At 31.9% G+C, this 21,990-nt stretch overlaps 1 protein-coding gene across 2 annotated transcripts; it reads left to right on the top strand.

The window, feature by feature from the left end:
- The first annotated feature begins 145 nt into the window (after nt 1-145).
- Nucleotides 146-19,534, top strand: LOC143071978 (uncharacterized). Of its 2 annotated transcripts, XM_076246707.1 has the most exons (10): nt 146-342; nt 2,642-3,151; nt 4,093-4,159; nt 9,298-9,382; nt 12,234-15,300; nt 15,833-15,956; nt 16,355-16,438; nt 17,001-17,157; nt 17,983-18,073; nt 19,043-19,534. In XM_076246707.1, exons 2-10 carry the CDS (start codon nt 2,867-2,869, stop codon nt 19,163-19,165), a joined length of 4,083 nt encoding a protein of 1,360 aa, XP_076102822.1. In that variant the 5' UTR covers nt 146-342; nt 2,642-2,866; the 3' UTR covers nt 19,166-19,534. The 2 variants fall into 2 exon arrangements, with proteins under 2 accessions (XP_076102822.1, XP_076102823.1); XM_076246708.1 differs by lacking the exon at nt 16,355-16,438.
- The last annotated feature ends 2,456 nt before the right edge of the window (nt 19,535-21,990 follow it).

The following is a 21,990-nucleotide window of genomic DNA, read 5'->3' on the forward strand; positions in this document are numbered from 1 at the left end:
CACATGATTCATACGGAATGCAGTTTACTACTTTTAAGCAAAATTGAAATCCATCAGTATAATTTACTTGTTAGGAATTGATTTCGTTTCAATTTAGAGTTAATTAAACGAATAAAATCACTATATTTTAAGAACTATTTGACCTGAACGTCACTTCCGGGTATGATCAAGATATAGAATTTCGACGATTCTAATGTTTTGGTGTTACGATTAACATTGGTGTCATTCAGAATGTCTGATTGATTACCATTTGATCAATGCCATAATCATTACAGACACAGACAATACAATGGGAAACCCCACCGCTTTTTAAAAAGGATGATCTACATGAAAATGCAATAGGTATATACGCACTTTGAGCGACATTGAGGAAGAGATGCATGTCCTAGTAGAATCAAATGATGGCCTTGGCACTTGTATGACCTTAAATTTCTTCTTAAACTCGTCTGTAACTTCACTTGAAGCCCAAAAAGTAAATTTACTCCCCCAAGGAAGAGATCTGATACTTCAAAGTCCGAAAAATTTCGTGAGCATTTTCAAACCGCAAATGGCGTACATTTGTCATTTTCCTATATCAAATTATGGTCTACCAGAAATTGGCAGAAAGCACTGTTATTTGAATATACATCGGCAAATCTTGTGAACTAGTTGGTTGTTGTTTGCCTTATGTCATATTTCAGTCATTTTGCACATTCCAGACATTCACAGTTGTCAGAGGTAACTTTGCACAGGTTAGGGCATATAAGGCACAAAATGTGCACCATAATTCAGTTACCTTGTTTTGTAACCCCCATTGACATAATGGTTACATTGGTTACACTCATACAAACTATCATAAATCATCATATTCAGAAATTCTCAAATCCTGGTACATTTGTATATCTAGGTGAGGGAAGATCTTGGTAAATGGTAGTCCAAATAATTATCAATTTATGATGTCTTGAAAGGCTATTATATATTTTTTCTTTGAAGCCTTACATAGATGTAAGGCGTCAAAGGAAAAAAATATAATAGCCTTTCAAGACGATATAATAATTTGGACTTTAAGGCTTCAAAGAAAAAAAATATAATAGCCTTTCAAGATGTCATAATTATTTGGACTAGGTACATGTAGATGGATAAACATTTAAAATATCTAAAATGGGTACTATTAATACACTACTACATGTATCCCATTTATAGGTATTGTCCTTTACCCCAAAACTAGTATTATAAATTTTCAGTGATAAAGATATGACATTTGGGTTTCAATAATGAATATATTTTCTCATCTTGCTCATGCCCATGGATCAAACATTCTGTTAAAGGACAACAATTTCCCTCAAAGGACCATGAGTGGCATCACTGAAATATCAACAGAGTAACCTTTTAAAAATTTTGGTGGCGTCACTTATGATGTTCATACATGTATGTTATGCCCCTTTTCCAATGGAATACTTGCTATTTAGAACTTGCTATTGGAATTAGATTTTCTGTCAGGAAATAACACATTCGGTCTGTGGTTAAAGTTTTATAAAATTTTTATAACTTTCTTATACTATTTTGGATTTGTACCGAACTTGGCCAGAAGCTTGTTTATGATCAAAAGCTAGTAGTTAAAAGGATTTTTTTTAAATTTGTACCTGTGTATCTGTATTTTACTTATAAATGGACTTAGTTTTTCTTCCAGTCAACATTACATACAGTCTGCAGTTAAGATTTTTTAAAACATTTTTTAAAACATTTATTAGAATCATAAATTATCCTGGATTTTTATCAAACTTGGACAGAAGCCTCTTACAATCAAAAGATAATTTAAATAGGAATATTTTTATTATTTTTTTCCCTCATTTTTGTTTAGCCTGCAATTAACAGCAAAAGTAGGCGAGACACTGGGTTTCGCAAAACCCTAACACATTTTTTTGTAAGCAGGACATGTGAAAATCAAATAATTGTGACGTGAAAATGGGGAATGAAGTCTAGCAGGACACAGGAAATTACAAAAAAAATAGAATTCCTTACATACAATGTACATAGTGTAAGCGAGATACAAGAATCGGTCAAAACAGTAAGCAGGATCCAGGATCAGAACCCCCCCAATGAGACCCCCTCAAATGGACAAAAATACAAATACTAGTCTACAAATACAAGTTTGCCTCAACCAAATGTAATGAAATTAGCAGAATGGTTATTACCAATAAACTCAGATCAAGTACTAATTTGGGTAGCATCAGCCGTCTATTTTACTACTCTTGAGTACTGTCCCTTTATAATGTATGCAAGCATGGGGCATCATCTGTTTCCCAGTGACAAATTCCCCATTTATTTCTTACTAAAATATCAATCAGTACACAGTCTGATAAAAGTATGACTATACATGTATTCATTGTTGAAAAAAAAGTATTATTTTAAGTAAGATTTCCCCAAGTTATATCTAGCTAGTTGAATGTGAACTTATACATGTATATACTGAAACTAGGGATAAAAAAAATTACAGAACAGGGTCACCCACTATCCTTTAGAAAACATGAATTTGAATTGTTATCAGTTGTGAACACCATTGACAAAAAATGATTGACAACAAGCATGACAAGTTACATATATGCAATCCTGATTTACATGTGTAGCATTATTTATTCTTATATTGCTTTATATTTTTTAGAAATGGCGGGAATGCCTTTAATTCCAGTGGAATCTAGAAGTTTGCTGTTAACTGATATTGAAAGGGTTTAAATATATACCTGCTGGTAAAATGTCAGCAGAGTAAAATAAAAGGAGATGGAGTTTTCTTGGAATCTGTGTCGTCATATCCACAAAATTTATATATTGATAAAATAGACATGCCACTTGTTTGTTGAAAGATAAACAAAGTCAAGCTTTTTATCTCATGAAGTATCCAGAGCATAAGTTGTCAATGGAAACGGCTTTGCCGTCATCGGTACAAAGTTGGCTCGGGAATGAACTGGAGATAAGAGGTATTGACTCTGTTATTTACTCACGCTACATAATTCACCTGCTTCTTGAAGATCATGATGAAGAATGCATGGAATATTTGGAACTTTTCTTCAATCCAAGACTTAATGTCCAAAGCAAAGTGAAAAGAAGAAGACGCAGCCTAGAAGAAAAGAAAAAAAAGGCTGCCATTGAATGTCTTCAGGCTGTCTCCGATGAGGTAATTATAATATTTGAGGTGGTTTGCATTATATACATGTATGTACATTGTAGTTTCAAAGGAAGCAAATTGGTTATATGTCTCTTTAATCTAGTCTTTGAATCTACAAGGATGTTTATTACCAGTTTTATCCGCATTTTCGATGAAATATTGGTTATTGATTTGGGAATGTACATGTACAGGAGACGACGGATGGGCGGGTGGCTACCAAACAGTGTCTCCTCAATAACATGAAAACGCTTTGACAATTTTTTTTCAAATTTAGATATGTTATTACCTCTGACTAAATGAAGGTCAAGTATAAATTTCACGATTTTAGCTTTTCTCTTCGTTGAGCTATCTTCCTTTTTAATTTCTATAATTGATATTTTTAATGTGATTGAGTTATTTCTCTTTGAAAAGAAATGATTAATTATATATAAAGTTTTATTAAATTAACATGAGTAATTTTCACCTGTTGATAGATAAATTAAGCACATCCCAAAATTAGTTTTTCTTCACTTTTATTGTCTAAATCAAATTTATGAAACTTGTGCACAATGCTTATTACCACCAAACACAGATCTAGATTGAATATGGGTGGTGTCACTTTCACCGTTCTTGAGTTATCACTGGTTATGTCCCTTTATAAATGAAAAGTCTACTAAATTTGCCTTTTCCACACCTTGAATAAAAAAACAATTTGTCTCAACCAAATCAAACATTGGGGGTGGGGGTCTGGGTCAAACATTGAAAGTAAAGCAATGTATGTGGAGTATCACATGAAACAACAATCTCATGAATTACTATGAAATAAGTTATATAACAATTATTTAAAAATCTTGAATTGTCTCAATGATTCCTTCTTCTGTTAGTTTTCACTTGTGTATTGAATTTAATGTAAACATGTTTAACAACATGTAAATATGTGATATCTCAATCTATGTGTTCTATCATTGTAGAATTGTGGCATTGAACAACTTGTAGAAGAGCTTTGCATTAAATTAAAAGAATTAAGTCAGTCATCAGGTAAGATATATTTAAGTTGATGATCAATATTTAACTTGTATTCTTATTTGATTTTAAGTTTCAGTACTGTTTAAAAGTAAAAATATATATGGACCATAATTTGCTATTGGGCTCCGTTTCCTATAACTATAGAAAAGTGATAAAATGTGAATTACTGTAAGAAAAGTTGTAACTACATCTAAAGATGCCATTATTTTTATCAACATACAAGTGTATGCTACTCTTCCCTAGAAAAAAAATTGAAATTAACAAATTTCAAAGATTATACGACCGTATTTGTGTGTCGTTTCTCGCGTTACTTTTCGCGTCCGAAGTGCATAACGCTGACTAATTTATAGATAATCGTCACCGGCAAATTCGTAATTTTTGCTTTAAAATAACAAAGAACATCGACCAATAAGAATAGTGAGAAGAAAATGCCGAGAACTATAAGTATTTCTGTAGCAGGTGTAAGAACACTGTCATTATTTTGGTTTCCCATTTCGTAACGCACATTTTAGATGGTTTAATCTGCTTTGTTGTAAAAGAATTCTTTGCAACAATATGCAAATACGAACTCTCGCGAGATGTTCAAACAGGTAAATCAGAGATGATTTACATTCTTGTTTTGTTCTTCGTAATAATTAAGTTAGAAAATGATGTTATCGTTATGCGTTACATTTCACACGAAACAGAAGTCCATTTATTTATTAAAATTGTTTTTGTCGTTAAGTTCTAATCATTTCCGGTTATACGTGAAACATGTGACTAACATGTGATCACGCCCTTACAGCCGGATATACGAAATACTAGGTCTAAACATTGTATTTGTTTCCAACGGGATGTAAGCACACATAATCTGTAGGCTTGTTTCGTCTTGTTTAAAAAAGGAAAAATACAATTTTCAAAGAGATTGCGCCGGGGGTCTATTATTTTTCCTATGTGCATAATGATACATCCGATCTTGTGTGAAAATAAATGCCCAATGACTTGACAAAATCGATTTCAGATTTGACCGACGTTTTAACACACTTCGTTTCCCAATAACGATGTAAAGGGTCATTGGAAAATTCAATTGAAATTACGTCTCCTATCATGGTGCCGATGTTCGTTGGATTGATTTAGCTTCAACAGTAAATATTACTGGATATTTTAGGTGAATAAAGATAATTTAATAAAAAATACATGTTAATGTACCGTTACACTTGGAATGTACAAAGTTGGTATCTTTGTCACAATTTTTAATTAATTTTTAGCTCACCTGGTCCGAAGGGCCAAGTGAGCTTTTCCCATCACTTGGCGTCCGTCGTCGTCGTCCGTCGTCTGTCGTCCGTCGTCGTCTGTCGTCGTTAACTTTTACAAAAATCTTCTCCTCTGAAACTACTGGGCCAAATTAAACCAAACTTGGTTACAATCATCATTGGGGTATCTAGTTTAAAAAATGTGTGGCGTGACCCGGCCAACCAACCAAGATGGCCGTCATGGCTAAAAATAGAACATAGGGGTAAAATGCAGTTTTTGGCTTATAACTCAAAAACCAAAGCATTTAGAGCAAATCTGACATGGGGTAAAATTGTTTATCAGGTCAAGATCTATCTGCCCTCAAATTTTCAAATGAATGCGACAACCCGTTATTGGGTTGCTGCCCCTGAACTGGTAATTTTTGGGAATTTTTGCTGTTTTTGGCTATTATCTTGAATATTATTATAGATAGAGATTAACTGTAAACAGCAATAATGTTCAGCAAAATAAGATTTACAAATAAGTCAACATGACCAAAATGGTTAGTTGACCCCTTTAGGAGTTATTGACCTTTATAGTCAATTTTAAACCATTTTTCGTAAATCTTAGTAATCTTTTACAAAAATCTTCTCCTCTGAAACTACTGGGACAAATTAATCCAAACTTGGCCATAATCATCTTTGGGATATCTAGTTTAAAAAATGTGTGGCGTGACCCGGCAAACCAACCAAGATGGCCGCCATGGCTAAAAATAGAACATAGGGGTAAAATGCAGTTTTTGGCTTATAACTCAAAAACCAAAGCATTTAGAGCAAATCTGACATGCGGTAAAAGTGTTTATCAGGTCCAGATCTATCTGTCCTGAAATTTTCAGATGAATTGGACAACCTGTTGTTGGGTTGCTGCCCCTGAATTGGTAATTTTAAGGAAATTTTGCTGTTTTTGGTTATTATCTTGAATATTATTATAGATAGAGATAAACTGTAAACAGCAATAATGTTCAGCAAAGTAAGATTTACAAATAAGTCAGCATGACCAAAATGGTCAGTTGACCCCTTTAGGAGTTATTGCCCTTTATAGTCAATTTTTAACCATTTTTTCGTAAATCTTAGTAATCTTTTACAAAAATCTTCTTCTCTGAAACTACTGGGCCAAATTAAACTAAACTTGGCCACAATCATCATAGGGGTAACATGTTTAAAAAAATGTGTGGGGTGACCCGGCCAACCAACCAAGATGGCCGCCATGGCTAAAAATAGAACATAGGGGTAAAATGCAGTTTTTGGCTTATAACTCAAAAACCAAAGCATTTAGAGCAAATCTGACAACTGGTAAAATTGTTAATCAGGTCAAGATCTATCTGCCTTCAAATTTTCAGATGAATTCAACAACCCGTTGTTGGGTTGCTGCCCCTAAATTGGTAATTTTAAGAAAATTTTACTGTTTTTGGTTATTATCTTGAATATTATTATAGATAGAGATTAACTGTAAACAGCAATAATGTTCAGCAAAATAAGATTTACAAATAAGTGAACTTGACCGAAATGGTCAGTTGACCCCTTTAGGAGTTATTGCCTTTTATAGTAAATTTTTAACCATTTTTCCGTAAATCTTAGTAATCTTTTACAAAAATCTTCTTCTCTGAAACTACTGGGCCAAATTAATCCAAACTTGGCCACAATCATCTTTGGGGTATCTAGTTTAAAAAATGTGTCCGGTGACCTGGCCATCCAACCAAGATGGTTGCCATAGCTAAAAATAAAACATAGGGGTAAAATGCAGTTTTTGGCTTATAACTCAAAAACCAAAGCATTTAGAGCAAATCTGACATTGGGTTGAATTGTTTATCAGGTCAAAATCTATCTACCCTGAAATTTCGGATGAATCAGACAACCCGTTGTTGGGTTGCTGTCCCTAAATTGGTAATTTTAAGGAAATTTTACTGTTTTGGGTTATCATCTTGAATATTATTATAGATAGAGATAAACTTTAAACAGCAATAATGTACAGCAAAGTAAGATTTACAAATAAGTCAACATGACTGAAATGGTCAATTGACCCCCTAAGGAGTTATTGTCCTTTATAGTCAATTTAGTTCATTATAGATAGAGATAATTGTAAGCAGCAAGAATGTTCAGTAAAGTAAGATGTACAAACACATTATCATCACCAAAACACAATTTTGTCATGAATCCATCTTCTTCCTTTGTTTAATATTCACATAGACCAAGGTGAGCGACACAGGCTCTTTAGAGCCTCTAGTTTTTATTCATGTTCTTCAAACACTTATCAGAAACGCAATAAACTTGTCAAAGGAAAAGTAAACTTTTACCATGCATGACTTGAAAGGAAGTACTTTATTGATTTTAGCCCACTAAAGTAGGTTAAAATGTGGAAACCATGTAGATGGTGTACAAGTCACAAATATCACATGGTGCCTATTTTAAAGATGCTAATTCCAAGTTAAAAGTTGTTTTCTTTACTGGATTTAAAGAATTTTACATTACCAATGATTTGGAATAAATTGTATATAACTGGAATTTCAAAACCAAATATAAATACATTTTTTTGGCTAAAACATCAAGATACAACGATTATGGTATCCTGTATCAATGAAGAAAATACGGAAATTCCTGAATAAATTGTACTAATTGTTTTCAAAACAAGCACATATTTAGGAGTTTTATAATACTGTTACATTTAAGATGGATTTTAAGAAAAAGTATACTGTTCAGATCATTTTAAGCAGATTTTGCAATAAAATAAAACTAAAAAAATGCTTTCGGTTTCTTATGGTTTCCTGTCGCGTTTAAAAAAAACTTTAATTTAACATTGAAAATAGATTTTAAATATTAACATGAAGCAAGTAACACTAGTAATGGTGTTCATTTATGTCTTTTGAAATATATTGTGCAAAATAAAGAAAATAAAGATTGGTTTCCTGTTTTGTTTCCTGTCACGTAAACGGTGAATCAAAATGTATTAATTTTTTCTCGAAAAACTCAATTGTTCCATTAATACTATTCTAACATCAACACAACCCACAGAATAAAAGTTAAAGTTTTAGAACTTATAAAAAAGGATACAAAAAGAAACCAAAGGCCGAATACCAAATTATGGTCCATATACATTCATGTATGTACAAAAACTCTATAAAGGCAAGTCAAACATTGTCTTTATAATGTCTTATGTAAACAGCAGGGGTTTCAGCTAGGAGTTTTGAGGGCTTTAGTCACTTTCCCTTGAGATGAAAATCAGCTTTATTTTTGGTAACAGTAAGGGATCATTGACATATATGTTGCTAGCTATAGATATGCTCAAGTCCTTCAATGACCAGGATCTTTTAAGGCATTGGACATGCTACAAATGTAGGCAGTCATGGCAAGTTTTGACTGGTGTGATGCTTAAATAGAAGATTAGAACAAGAAGCCACAAATTTAGTTCACAATTCCAGTTAATTTTAGAGAACATCCTGATCAAGTAAAGTTGTGTATAATGAAATATAAAATTTGATGTTGCATAGTGTAAATAACATAATCAACCTTAATAAAAAAAAAAGGAAATAGCTGATCTCAAAGGTACACCATCTACTTGCCACATTATTTACTGTGTTACAACCCTATATAAAGCTTAGGTACAGGAAAGGCATTACATAGACCACCAAAAGCTATATTTTAATGTAGCCTAGGTGGTCCAGTTGTATAGAGAACTAGACACAGTGCTGTTAATGTTGCAAAAATATCATGGAAGGAAGGGTTCGAATCTCTCAGAGGGAAAAATAAAAAAATTGCTAAAGCATATTTAAACATCTAACATTGTTGGACTAAATTTGAGATGAATTATAATGATAAGATCTGATTCAGATGACTAAGATATTGTTGTGTAATCCATGGTCAATCTTAAATGATATATTACAGGTTCTGATGACACAGATCAAGGAGACAGTAGTACCCCTTCCCTAAGTGATGGAAGTTCTTCTGAATTGGAAGATCCAGCTGAAAGGTAAATATAGTACACAAAATAAAAAAAAGATTGTATGAACCTCATATCCTACCTAAAAAATGAACAAAGTCTAGACATCAGACAAGCCATGAAGTCTTAAACTTGAGAACATTTTGTATTGATTTTGGATGAATTAAAAATGACCTATGGATGGCCCAAAAATTATGGATGGCATTTACTGGGAAGGTTTATTTTTCAATACATGAAATATGCAAAATATAGTAAAAAATCTTTGTTGATGTTATATATTTCATCTGACGTTTCGATGACAATGCAGTGTTCTCCCCAGGATTTTTGGATAGCGCTGTGGTAAGCGCGTGATTTTCGACAATTCTCAGTAACTTTGTCGCGGCGCGCGGTTGGTTTGTAATTGATTTGTTATGTGTTTTTCTTATATAATGCTATTGATGTTTTCTCTTGTAATGATGTCCTCATCATGCTCATGGAAGTTACCCCTTTGTTTGCTAATGTTATTGTCTGGATATAGACATGATAGAAGAAAAGTCTTTTTGTCTCCATTGTAAATTCATATAATCCTCATATTATCTGTCTATAAAACCCAAGGAGAAGTCTTTTCCATGGTGGGTCTATACCAGACTGCCTAGATGTGAAGATTTCTTATCACTAACAGGTGATGTTGCAGAACATGTAGGACCAACAATAGTCATTGTCAGCTTCTGTGGGAAAGTTTTCAATGACAAGATTGGTATTTTTTACATTTACTTTTATTAACATTTCTAGCAAAGTACAACTTTTCAATAAAAATGAGTATAGTATTTCAAAGGAAGAAATGAAATTGCCCTTTTAATAATATTCAAATCTTATCAAAGACTTGCTTTAATAAAAAAAAAGGCTAAAATATTCCAATTATGAATATGAAAGAAATCCTTTAAAAATATTTTAAAGAGATTTTTTTTATTTCAAAGGTGAATTACCAATCAAATACATTATGTATGCCAATTGAAACAACTACCACCTTTAAAGGTTTTGTTTGATAATTTTATAAACATTTGAATACATGCCACCAAGATTTGACAATACTTCTTTTAGGTCTTTCCCTCCCAAATTATCTCCCTTACTGGCTGACATAACTTCCTGTTTACACCTTTGTCCTTTTTTTAGCATTAAATACTATTCCTTATCCAAGCCATCCTCTGTTTACATTAAATTTAAAGCAATATTTAATTAAGATATATTGATGATTGGTTGACAAATATCGATATTTTAAATATATTTACACAAAATTTTCGTTTTGTTTTATTCCCTTATCCATTTGAAAAAGAGCCATGTATGGTCAAGTAATCGTAAAATACGGGCTTATAATGAATCCCTTGATAACAGGGATGATTCTTTCGAGTAATACAGGTTCGACAGTTCGGTTGTAAACGCAAAAAAAGTAATGATATAATCGTAGATGGTTCAAAAAATGGTCGAGACAACGTTGTCAGAGAAGGGGGTAAAACTTCCCTTATATAATTTAGAAATGAACTTTTCAGCACCCGAGACATGTATTATATGTCTCTGTTAGCACTGTCCATTCCTTTCATATGTTTCGGCATCTTTATAAAGCGAAAAAATGTAGCAGTGTTCTGTTAACCTTACGACGTTTAACTTGGCTTCACCCAAGCTGGACATCGAGAAAGTGAATTTCTCAAGTCTAGTATCAGCTTGGGGTTTGTTTTTCTAATCATATCCTCTTAATTGTTTTCAAAGGGTAAAATTCATTACTGTAGAATTGCTGATTAAACAGGTATTAGTTCGATTGGGTGATAATTAATACTTCAAAGACTAGCTCATTGAAGCCAATTTGATCGTTGTTAAAATCAGTGTTTGTTCAAAGTTCGTTAAACAAGTTTGTGAATGTCGTTGGGAAATGCGGTCAATTTATTTCTTCTCATTTCATTCATATATGCCTCTATATATTCATTAAATAGATGTCAATGTTGAAATCTTTGTTTATTTTGAACTCTCAACGACGCCATTTTGTAAAATTTATTAGACTGGTCCCGCGGAGTTACTTTCATACAACGGAAATAATTCTTTCAAAAATCGTTAACCAGTCAATCACGTGATCCGAAAAGAAAAATAAGCGGGAAAATTTAAAAAATACGAAAAAAAATATAGCGACGCGGTTGAACGGGATAGCGACGCGGTCAGTGCAATAGGACAGCGGGAAATTGAAATAGCGCTGAAAATCGCGGCGCTAAAACGGCCTGGGGAGAACACTGCAATGACAGATCAAATTTTACATGCATAGTCTTTATTACCACAGAAATACCAAGGATGATGTTAAGACAGTGTTGGTAAAAGAAGCCCCAGTGACAAATACAAACAAAACCCAGGATTTGACATTCAAATTCGGGGTTCATTTGTTTGAGATTTTTATTTTAAGTGCAGTCTGTGACAAACAAAACTGTCTGACATTTGGTTTGATAACCATGCCATATGCATATTATATCCAACTGATGAGACTTTTTTTTGGACCCCTGAAAAATGTATATTATTGCTTACATCTCATTTTTTTGAAGACCTTCTATTACATGTATTAAGTACATTTTCTAGAAAAACATATCATGTGACGTCACATCTTTCAAATGTATAGCATTTTTTCAATGGTATATTTATCTCTATTTGGCTACTTCCAATTCCCTAAATATTACTAAAAATTGGATTTATTTTTTTTTATTTTTATATTTTGCCACCACCATATTTAACTGAAAACGTGATGCACAGTGGATAAAAAAACAATTCCCATAACATTTATGATTTAAAAAATACTATCAATTTAATATTTTTACTGAATTGATCTATAATCATATCATGATCATAATATATTGTTGTATATTTTCAGATATTATGCAGCATTTCCTGCCCTTACTGGTCAAAATGAAAAGTCACCATTTTTTGAAAACTGTCTACAGATGTCAAGTATTTGGAGAGATAACCCATGGACAAAAGAACCACCAGATAAACAACTCGCTAAAATGATTAAATACAAGAAGGCACCTAAACAAAGAAATGAACGAAAACAAAGGAAGAAGTCGTCACCAAACTCTGCTAACTTTAAAAAGCAAACCCCAGAAAAACCTATTCCAAAGCCAAAATATAAACCAAATGAAAATTTCCATGCAAGATTTATGAGCTGGCCTCAATCAGAATTCGTTCCAGTCAATATTTTAGATAAACAAACAAATGAAGAAAAGAAACTTTGTAAACAAGTAGAAAATATCCTCAAAGAAATGCTCCTCCATGGACATGATAAGAAATTCATAGAAAGATTTGATATTGACGGATTCATCAGTCCAGAACTTCAGGAAAATGCCTTTTGGTACACTAAGCAGTTTGCTGAGTTGATAACACCAATCGACTCCGGTCAAAGATTATATGAAAGACACAGCTGTCCATTCTTCCATAATGGTGATGTATTTATAGATCCAGATAAAGTATCAGTCGAGGATGAAAAAAACGAACAGGTACCACAGGATGATCAGTTTGGATTGCAGGACTTGATGAAAAACCAAGAATTACAAACTGTGGCAGAAAGTGTCCTTCAGAATGTAGATGAAGATTTTTCAAAGAAAGAAGATTTACAAGAAGTTCAAGCTGAAGGTCCATACGATATGCACAAAGATATCGGGGGTTTATTACTCTTAGATGGGGAAATCTTGCAGCCAAATACATCTCCATATGACAACCAAGGGGACTTTCCTGTCATTGGTTTAAATGAAGATCTGTGGTCAACACTTGTAAATCAAAGTGAGAACAATTTAACCTCTCAGCCTGGAAGGAATTGGAAAGATGACAACATATCCCAGATGGAACATCAGAACTTATATGATTGTCCAGTTTTTCAAAGTCTTGAAAACCAAATAGGTAATGCTGATGAAGTTTCTTTGCCTTCCTGGATGTTTTCTGCCAATAAAACAGAAATGGATGGTTATGGATGTGATGATACAGCGGGTCAAAATAATGAGAACTATTCTCAACTTTGGGATATAAACATATGGAATAAACAGCAGAGAGATAAAGGCATGTTTCTTGAGGGATTTAACTCGACTTTTGACGATTTTAAATCTGGATTGAACCAACTTCCAGACAAAGCTAATAGAAATAGTGGAGTATTCAACATCAACTTGATTAATAAAAGCCTAGAGTCAGTTGATCTGTTGGAAGGGGACAACATTAATACTTTAATTCCCAAGATAACCTTTGAACCTGATGACCTTGATGAACCGACCAATGAACTTAAGGATGATGATCAACAGAATTTTCCGCGAACATATGATCGCAGTATTTCTTTGACAGATGTACATTTGCTGAAATCTTTGAGAGATAATCAGCTAGCTTCTTCAGATAAATTATCCAAAAGTTTCGAGTTGATTCCATCGAATAACTCAGCTTTTAAAGATGTTATTCCAAGAAAAATGACTCATGTGCAGAGTGACTCTAACATTTGTTATTTTAACTACTCTACCTTGATTGATTTTGAAGACAATGTGCCTAAAGTTCAAAATGAAGAAAAAAACGAGAACTTGTATTTGTCACCTAAGACCCATTTTCGTCCAATTTCGGCTAAAGTGGAAGAGGATTTATCCGATTTACACCTAAGAGATCTATTTGGTGGTTATTCTTCCACTACAACTCCATATCAAAAGTTTGTAGAAGTTACTGACTCGGGAGATGAAGAATCATTTATTCCGATGTTCAAAGTTTGTAAACAACATGATAAAAACATACAGACAGGTTCAAGTTTTGATGATCAACCAGCAAACAATGAGAAAATGTCCTGTGTTGACAAAGGAAGGCCACCTGAAGTTGTGGAAGAAGAAGAGGAAGAGGACCCAGAATTCATTCAAGACTTTGATGTTTATGGCTATGTAGACAGTTTAACAGCATCGGCACAAAATACTCCTCAAAATGTATTGGACGTGGCTTGTAACACATGCTTTGACTCGGGATACGAAGAGGCTAATGATGATGAAAAAGTTCAAGAAGAAAAAAGTAACTGGCTTACTGTTAATGAAAGTCATAGACTCAGAAAAGCTAAAACAATGGAATGGCATCACCCAGAGAAAAAGGAAGAGAAGGTTCAAGCAGATAACCAAGATTTATGGGGAGAAAAATGGTCACAGCCACAAATAAGTGAAGAACCCATGGAGAACCAAGATTTATGGGCAGAGAAATGGTCACAGCCACAAATAAATGAAGAACCCATGGAGAACCAAGATTTATGGGCAGAGAAATGGTCTCAGCCACAGAAAAATGAAGCATCAACAGATAACCAAGATTTATGGACAGAAGAATGGTCTCAGCCACAAAAAATAGAAGAACCCAATGAGAACCAAGATTTATGGGCAGAGAAATGGTCTCAACTGAAGAAAAATGAAGGAGCAACAGAGAACCTAGATTTTTGGGCAGAGAAGTGTTCTGAGCTGCAGAAAAAAGAAGAACTGGTGGAAAACCAAGATTTTGGTTATGAGAAATGGTCTCAACAACAGAACAATGAGGATTTGACAAATAATAAAGATGTTTGGGCAGAGAAATGGCCTCCACAGCAGAAAAATGAAGATGATGCACCACAAGATAATCCAGATTTCTGGGGAGTAAATGAATCAAAACATGATGGAGAAACAGGCTGCAGTATACAGGAAAGTGTATGGAGCAGCACTGACGATAGCAATTTCCCAGATATGTTTTCTTTCTTCACAGAAGACTGTGATGATCTTAAACCACAGGAAACCACAGCTGTCCATGCACCCCCATGCTATTTGTTTGATGCTGTGAATTCTGAATCTGAGAAATGTAACACAATACCATCAAAAGACAATGATGTCACTAAAGTCCATCTGGTCATTGGAAAAGGAAAGAAAGTTCTCCAAGATATAGAAAATTTTCCTCAAGATAACTCTGTTTCTGAGGTAAGAATTATCAATTTCTATTATTCAGATTTTAAGATTTATTATATTTCATTTTCTGAATTAAAATTAAAATTAAAAGGCAGTATATTTATTATGTATAAAAATATTACCTGGAATTTATACCAAAAAACTTTTAAAAATATTGTTCTAAAAGTACACAGAAAGAAAAAAACTAATTCAACAGGCCTAAAAATTCTTGAAGCTGTTAAGCTAAACTGGTAAAAAGACCAGACATCTGGAAGTTTTGTCCACAGGCACATGGGATGGGCAGAAGTAGTTAGATCTTCCTGAGCTGAGGTGTTTGAAAAAAAAATATATGCAAGATACTAAAATCGGCAAAACACAGTGAAAAAAAAGATGTGCAAAATACATATTGGAAAAAATAGATATGCAAAATTAGTGAAAAAAATATATGCAAGAATAGTGAAAAAAATATGCAAGATTAGTGAAAAAAAATAGATATGCAAGATTAGTTGAAAAAAAAAAATAGATATGCAAGATGCATAATAAATCATTAAATTTTGTTTTTCAGCCAATTTATGTGAAGGGTTACATGCCTATGCCAAGAGTTGCTGTTTATTCCTGTGAACTTGAAAAAGAATGGCTAGATAAAGAGTCCCCAAATCCTAATGGAAAGTCTTCTAAGTTTGCCAAATGTAAGTAATCTATGGAACTTATATTTCAGATTTCAAGATTTTAATGTAATGGAATACTGTTATTAGGTCTTACAGATACTTCATTTTGGAAGATAATTAAAAAATAATAAATTTAATGTTGCTGCAAGAAAAAACTTGTCATTGATGAGTGATGTGAATAAGCTAGGATTGATAAAGAATTAAGGCAATGTGGGATATAAAATAATTAAACAGCTAAAGATTCTTGATATCTCAAGAGCAACATACATTCTTAAACAAAAGACATGTATATATAATATGTGAAATTTTAAAATTGTCGAAATTGAATAAATGTAATTATCAAAGATCGGCCATCAAATCTCTGCAGATATTTGATTTTGAAGAGAGATCATATATATTTCTTGAACTATTTCTTTTAGTACTTCACAGATGTATGCATTACGCATCTATGGTCTGTGCAGATTTTTCAGGATTGCCTGAGGCTGAACTTGGATCTTCATATCGTATGAACTGTTAAAATATTTTAAATTTCTTTATTATTAATCCAACATACAATTTCATACGACCAAATGCAAAATGAGTTATAGGGGTCAATCTCCTGATAAATAATGAGAGATTTGTGGAAACAACGATTAAAAACATGTCAACATTTCTATTCAGATTTCATGTAGGAATAATTCAAACTTGAATTAAATAATACTTTAAAAAAAAGATGAAAACATTACCTGAAACAAACAGTGAAAACGAAATATCTTTGTTTACATTGACAATGATGTCAAAAATATAGCATGACTAACACAGAAAATTGGTATAACTGGTTATTTTATTGTTCAGGCCTCAGTCATGAAGACAATCACATTGCAATTTCCTCTTTATCAAATGTATATATTTATGATTATTGTGTATTATAGGATTTTTGAAATCCCATTGCACACAGAAAAAAGTAACTAGTTGATAAAGATAAGTGAGACTGTTTTACATAGCTAGTTAACACACTTGGTCCTCTTTCACAGGTAAATATTATTAATTATATTAATTTATATAAGAGTTGCTTTATTTTGACAGGTTCAGGAAGAAAACCATGTACATTTTTTATGGAAGGAAGCTGTAAACGAAGTGACTGTAAATTTTCCCATGATTTGTCCAACATTACTTGTAGATTCTGGTCGGAAGGAGATTGCTTTAAAGGTGATCTCTGTCCATTCCTACATAGTTATTATGTGTAAGTAATTACTTAACTGTTGTGAAATGCTTATTTTGAGAAAATCGAAAGAAAAAAGTTTTATACAACATGAATTACTTTCCAAATGTTGTTATAGATGAAAACTCAGATAGAACGAAGTTGTTTAACTACAAATGTATGTAATATACATTGTATGACATTAACAGGCCAAATTAAGCAATCATTTTAATTTTTACATGTTTTTGTTTTTTTATATGCCTTCCATGATTATTTTATTAGCATTTTTTGTTGAGAAAAAAAAGGAAACAACAATTTTCCAATTTTTCCTTTACCTTTATATATGTTAAACAGGATATAAACAAACATGTACACAATTTTTTTTTCCCAGCATGATTTACATTTATTTGATTGCATGTATCATACAAGCCAACAACTTTTATAATCTATCATTAAATTGTAGATACCAAAAAAATATATAAAATTATTGCTGTACCTAACATCTTACTATCTGGAACAAGAAAATCAACTAATCAAAAGTGATGTTATTTTGCTTTTTATGTGATTTGTTTCTATGCATGTACTGATCTTGTGTCATGGATGGACATGATGGTTACCCCATATTATTGGAATGTGTGATACTGGGTAGATTTATGTTTTGAAAATGATTATAATTTTTTTTTCTGAATCTGTTGATGTTTTTTTTCTGAATTAACTGTCACTATTAGGAACTTTTAAGCCAAAGAGATGAAAACATGAACATACCACTGTCGTCTATGTAATTAAATATTGTTTACTGGTTATTTGTTTCCAGTGACCAATAAAATTTCAAATTGCCATTCATGGATATTTATTTTGTTCTTGCAGTTCAGATATACCAGTTGATATCAAAGAAAATGTTGATGATTATTTTGAATTTCAAGAAGATGAGTTTCCACAGCTTTCTAATCAAATGAAGGTAAGTGTCTTAAATTAAATTGTTATAGATATAAGAAGTGTTTGAGTGCCAATGAGACAACTCTCTATCCAAGTCACAATTTGTTGAAGAAAACCATTTTAGGTCAAAGTATGGTCTTCAACACTGAGCCTTGGCTCACACCAAACAGATAGCTTTAGGTGTCAGACCACCAATTACTCCCTCCAATTTAGATCGTATGTAAAAGTAGCCCTACTCTAACACAAAATAATGCTTTTGATGTCCTTGTTTACTTAAACTAACCAACATATTTGCAGAAATGAAACTTCTGATGAAAGAGAAATATATTTAGACCATTTTGAGCCAAAATATACATGTCTATGAGTTCGCATTAAAAATTGAGGATTAATGTGCTCCAGGGCATACTAATTTAAGATTTCCAGAAAAACAGGGTTTATTTTATTTTTGGAGTACCTCTTTTTAAAGGTCAGTTTATTTCTTAGAAGGCTCTAAAGGTATGTTGAAATTGGCATGTAGACAGCTGATACATATACAATTCAGGATATACCTGGTTTCTTTGAAGTTAAACTTACGGTAAAATATTTAGAAAGCTGTGAAAATTGCAAAATTTGATTGAACAGATAAGGATATTTAATTGTTGGTCTGACACCTATAAGGACCCCACAAATGACTAGTGTAAAACCATTCAAATGGGAAAACCAACGGTATAATCTAAATAAAAAAGGAGAAACACTTATGAATCACATCAACAATTGACATCAGGTTCCTGTCTTAAGACAGGTGCAAACAAATGCATCTGATTTAAATTTTTTAATAAGTACCAACCTTCACCCTAACCTGAAACAATAGTGTAACATCGCAACATTAGGACAATTGTGTAATGAGTGTTTAAATGGAATAGAAATGTATGCAAAGTTAGAATAATATTTATTGTCGGAAATGTCTGAAATCAATAATTATAATCCTTATAGTTTTTAACATGTTTTGCAGAGACAGAAACAAAAGATAACAAAATCTGAGAAGTCAAATACTTTTGTTGAATCAAGGAAAATTTACAGGACAAATGGATCAAAGCAGAAATCCTTAAAATTAACAGAAAAAAATGAAAATTAAGTTGTGTACATAATATTTACATATCTACATCAGTGATATAACATTTTGAACTTAAAAAACTATGTTTACCTTTAATTTTTAATCAATCAAAATTGCCATGACACATTTTTTTCTTCTAAATTAAGCTAAAAGAGGCATCTTAAGATATTCATTGAAAAATGCATAATTTGGAACAAGGTTTTAAAATTTACGCTTTGTTAAAAAAATATCAGCTGCTTATAGCTTGTTCTAACCATTCTGCAAAGTTTCATATATAAAAATTATTGTTGTATAAAGTCATTTTGAAATATTTTTAACCCTGTTTAATATCATTTGCCGATAACTTTCATTCCCATTTAAGATATTTGATACAGCCTGTTTTTGGTTTTTGCATGTATGATAGTATAAAAATTAACTCTCCTGTTTAAAGACCAGATTTATAAATGTATGCTTGTTATCACTGTAAAGGTTAAAGATTTTGTAAATTTACAGTAGAAATTAAATGGCAAAAAAGTTTATACACTCTTGTTTCTGGCAAACAAGTTCTTTCAGGAAAGATAAATACTATTCGATGCTGGATAGTGAATGTAGATTGCCTTGCTCATAGATAGTTATTGAAAAAATTTAAAAACACTTTCGGCAGGTGAGTATGTATATAAAATTGTTTTTAAACAAATATTATATTGAAGTTTATTCAGATTTTTAAAATAAAATGTATAGTACTAAAGTGCAAGTTTGGCACATTTTTGTACAATGGACAAATAGAAAATAAGAAATATGTTTTTTGCCAAAAGAAAACTTATTTAATATTTGTCTTAAGAGGTCATTAATGAAAATATAGAGTTTGAAATGGCTAGATTCTTTTTCTTCAAATTTTTACGCAAATTAGATAAAATAGAACGGCAAAAAAATCTTTTGGATTAAACATTGAAATTGTTTAAGTAAAGTTTTCCATTTTAAACTCTCAGAACCTGAACTTTCTAGAATAGTTTTAGTGCTCATTATTATATGGCCAACTGTACTATTGTTGTCAAATTTATGTAGAGCGAGATTCTGTTACAGAATGAAAAATTATATTTGTGTGTGGGTAGATTTTTATTATTAATACTCTTTTGATTTTCATAATTGTTATCTTCAGTTAATAGTTTTTGATTTTCAATATGTTTTATTTAATGCTTAATACTGAGGAATTATATTAATAACAAGTGTGCCATTATAGCTATGCACCATTTTATCGTATGACTTGTGGTGATATGTTCAATATTTTTTTTTTTAGTGTTGTTCAACAATTTTTCAGCACTCATTGAAAATTTTGGAAATTTATTTGGAAATTCTCAAAGGTAACTTAAAGTATTTGGGACAACTAGATTCTTGAATCACCATAAGCAATGATGATACAAGTATTCAGAATTTTTTCTCTAAAAATTATAGTCTTAACAAGGTTTATTCAGGAAAACATGTAAAAGCAAAGTTTTTGTGACAATTTTTTCCTCTTGAAATGTTTACTGGATAATCCAGAACAAGCCACTTTCTTTACTGTTGTGGTTTTACTGTCTAATAATTGTTAAACAATTAAAGGGGTAATAAAGAAATTAAAACAGTAAAACTGTACTAATTAGGCAAATTAAAAAGTTGATGATCAAAGATGTGCATTAAAAGGATAGCTACATGTTTCAGTTTAATTGTTAACGTTTCTTGTATTGAATTATAAAAAAAAGCCTCAAAACTAAGAAAACAATAATTAGATTGCATAGTTAAAATTTAAAATCAAATAGTTAAAACTTTGTGTGTAGAATGCCTGAAAAATAAGAAAAGAATATTAGGATAGCATAGTTGTTATTTAAAGTAAAGTAATATGTTGTATATAGTTTAAAAGATGAGATTTAAACAGCTTAAACACCAAGGTCTACTTTCATATCCAGTGAATGGTCAATTGATGTGATGCCAACCTTATTTTAATTAAATAAACACTCAAAAGCAGCAGAATTTCTCTTCTCTACCTTTTTTTTTCTTTCTCTCCTCTATACTTTCTTATTTCTTTCTCACTATTAATCTTCCATCCATGTTTGATGTCTAATTCAAAAGGCCTTCCGTGATTGATTCTTAATTCAAATGTCCAAAGTAGAACCATTAAAAAGGTTCAAAAACAATCAAAAGTAATATAAAACTCAAGCACAAGGATGATCTACGATTTGGAAAATCCTCAGCTGAACTTTACATGTATTGCATTGAAGTAACCGGGAAAACATGCCTCTTCATGGAAAATTTTCTATTGATTCGTTGTAATATATTTAACAGGTGACTTGTCTCCTCCTTTAAGTTGTTGAATGCAAGAAGACCACCATTGCTGAGCTAAATTTTATTGAGGAAATCAATGAATAATGTGCTATCCAATCTTAGTTAGGTTATACTAGCTCATTAGATTCTCATGGTGGCCATACCATAACACTTTCAATAAGTGGTAGTTCGATAGTATATTATACAAAATGTATAATGGTAGTAGAAAAAAGATTACAAAATGTCATTTAAAAGTAGTAACATGGATTACACTTAAAGTTAAAATTATGGCAACATTTTAAGGATATTGTAAAAGTTCTGTATTAAAGAAAATTTTACCCATTTAATAACAAGTCTTGAATTAAGGTTGGCATTGCTGTTTAAATCTGTAAAATGAATATCCGTTAATAAGTAGTATTAGATAGTATTAGAAATAATCTTTAACATGGTAAGTGTTGTGTGTTATTGTTTTGTGTGGGATGTACGAATGTTGGGGTTTGTGTAATTGTTTTTGAATGTTTGATGTTTGAATGTGGGGTTGTGATTTAATTTATTTATTAATTGTTTCT

The sequence above is a fragment of the Mytilus galloprovincialis genome, chromosome 4 (assembly GCF_965363235.1).
Source record: "Mytilus galloprovincialis chromosome 4, xbMytGall1.hap1.1, whole genome shotgun sequence".
In the NCBI taxonomy this organism is placed as follows: Eukaryota; Metazoa; Mollusca; class Bivalvia; order Mytilida; family Mytilidae; genus Mytilus; species Mytilus galloprovincialis.

What these genes read in the sequence shown, in the direction of transcription:
- LOC143071978 (XM_076246707.1), top strand. Translation starts at nt 2,867, where the DNA reads ATGAAGTATCCAGAGCATAAGTTGTCAATGGAAACGGCTTTGCCGTCA. An exon ending in TTCAGGCTGTCTCCGATGAG is followed by an intron (nt 3,152 to 4,092) that starts GTAATTATAATA and finishes CTATCATTGTAG; the next exon opens with AATTGTGGCATTGAACAACT. An exon ending in AGCTTTCTAATCAAATGAAG is followed by an intron (nt 18,074 to 19,042) that starts GTAAGTGTCTTA and finishes CATGTTTTGCAG; the next exon opens with AGACAGAAACAAAAGATAAC.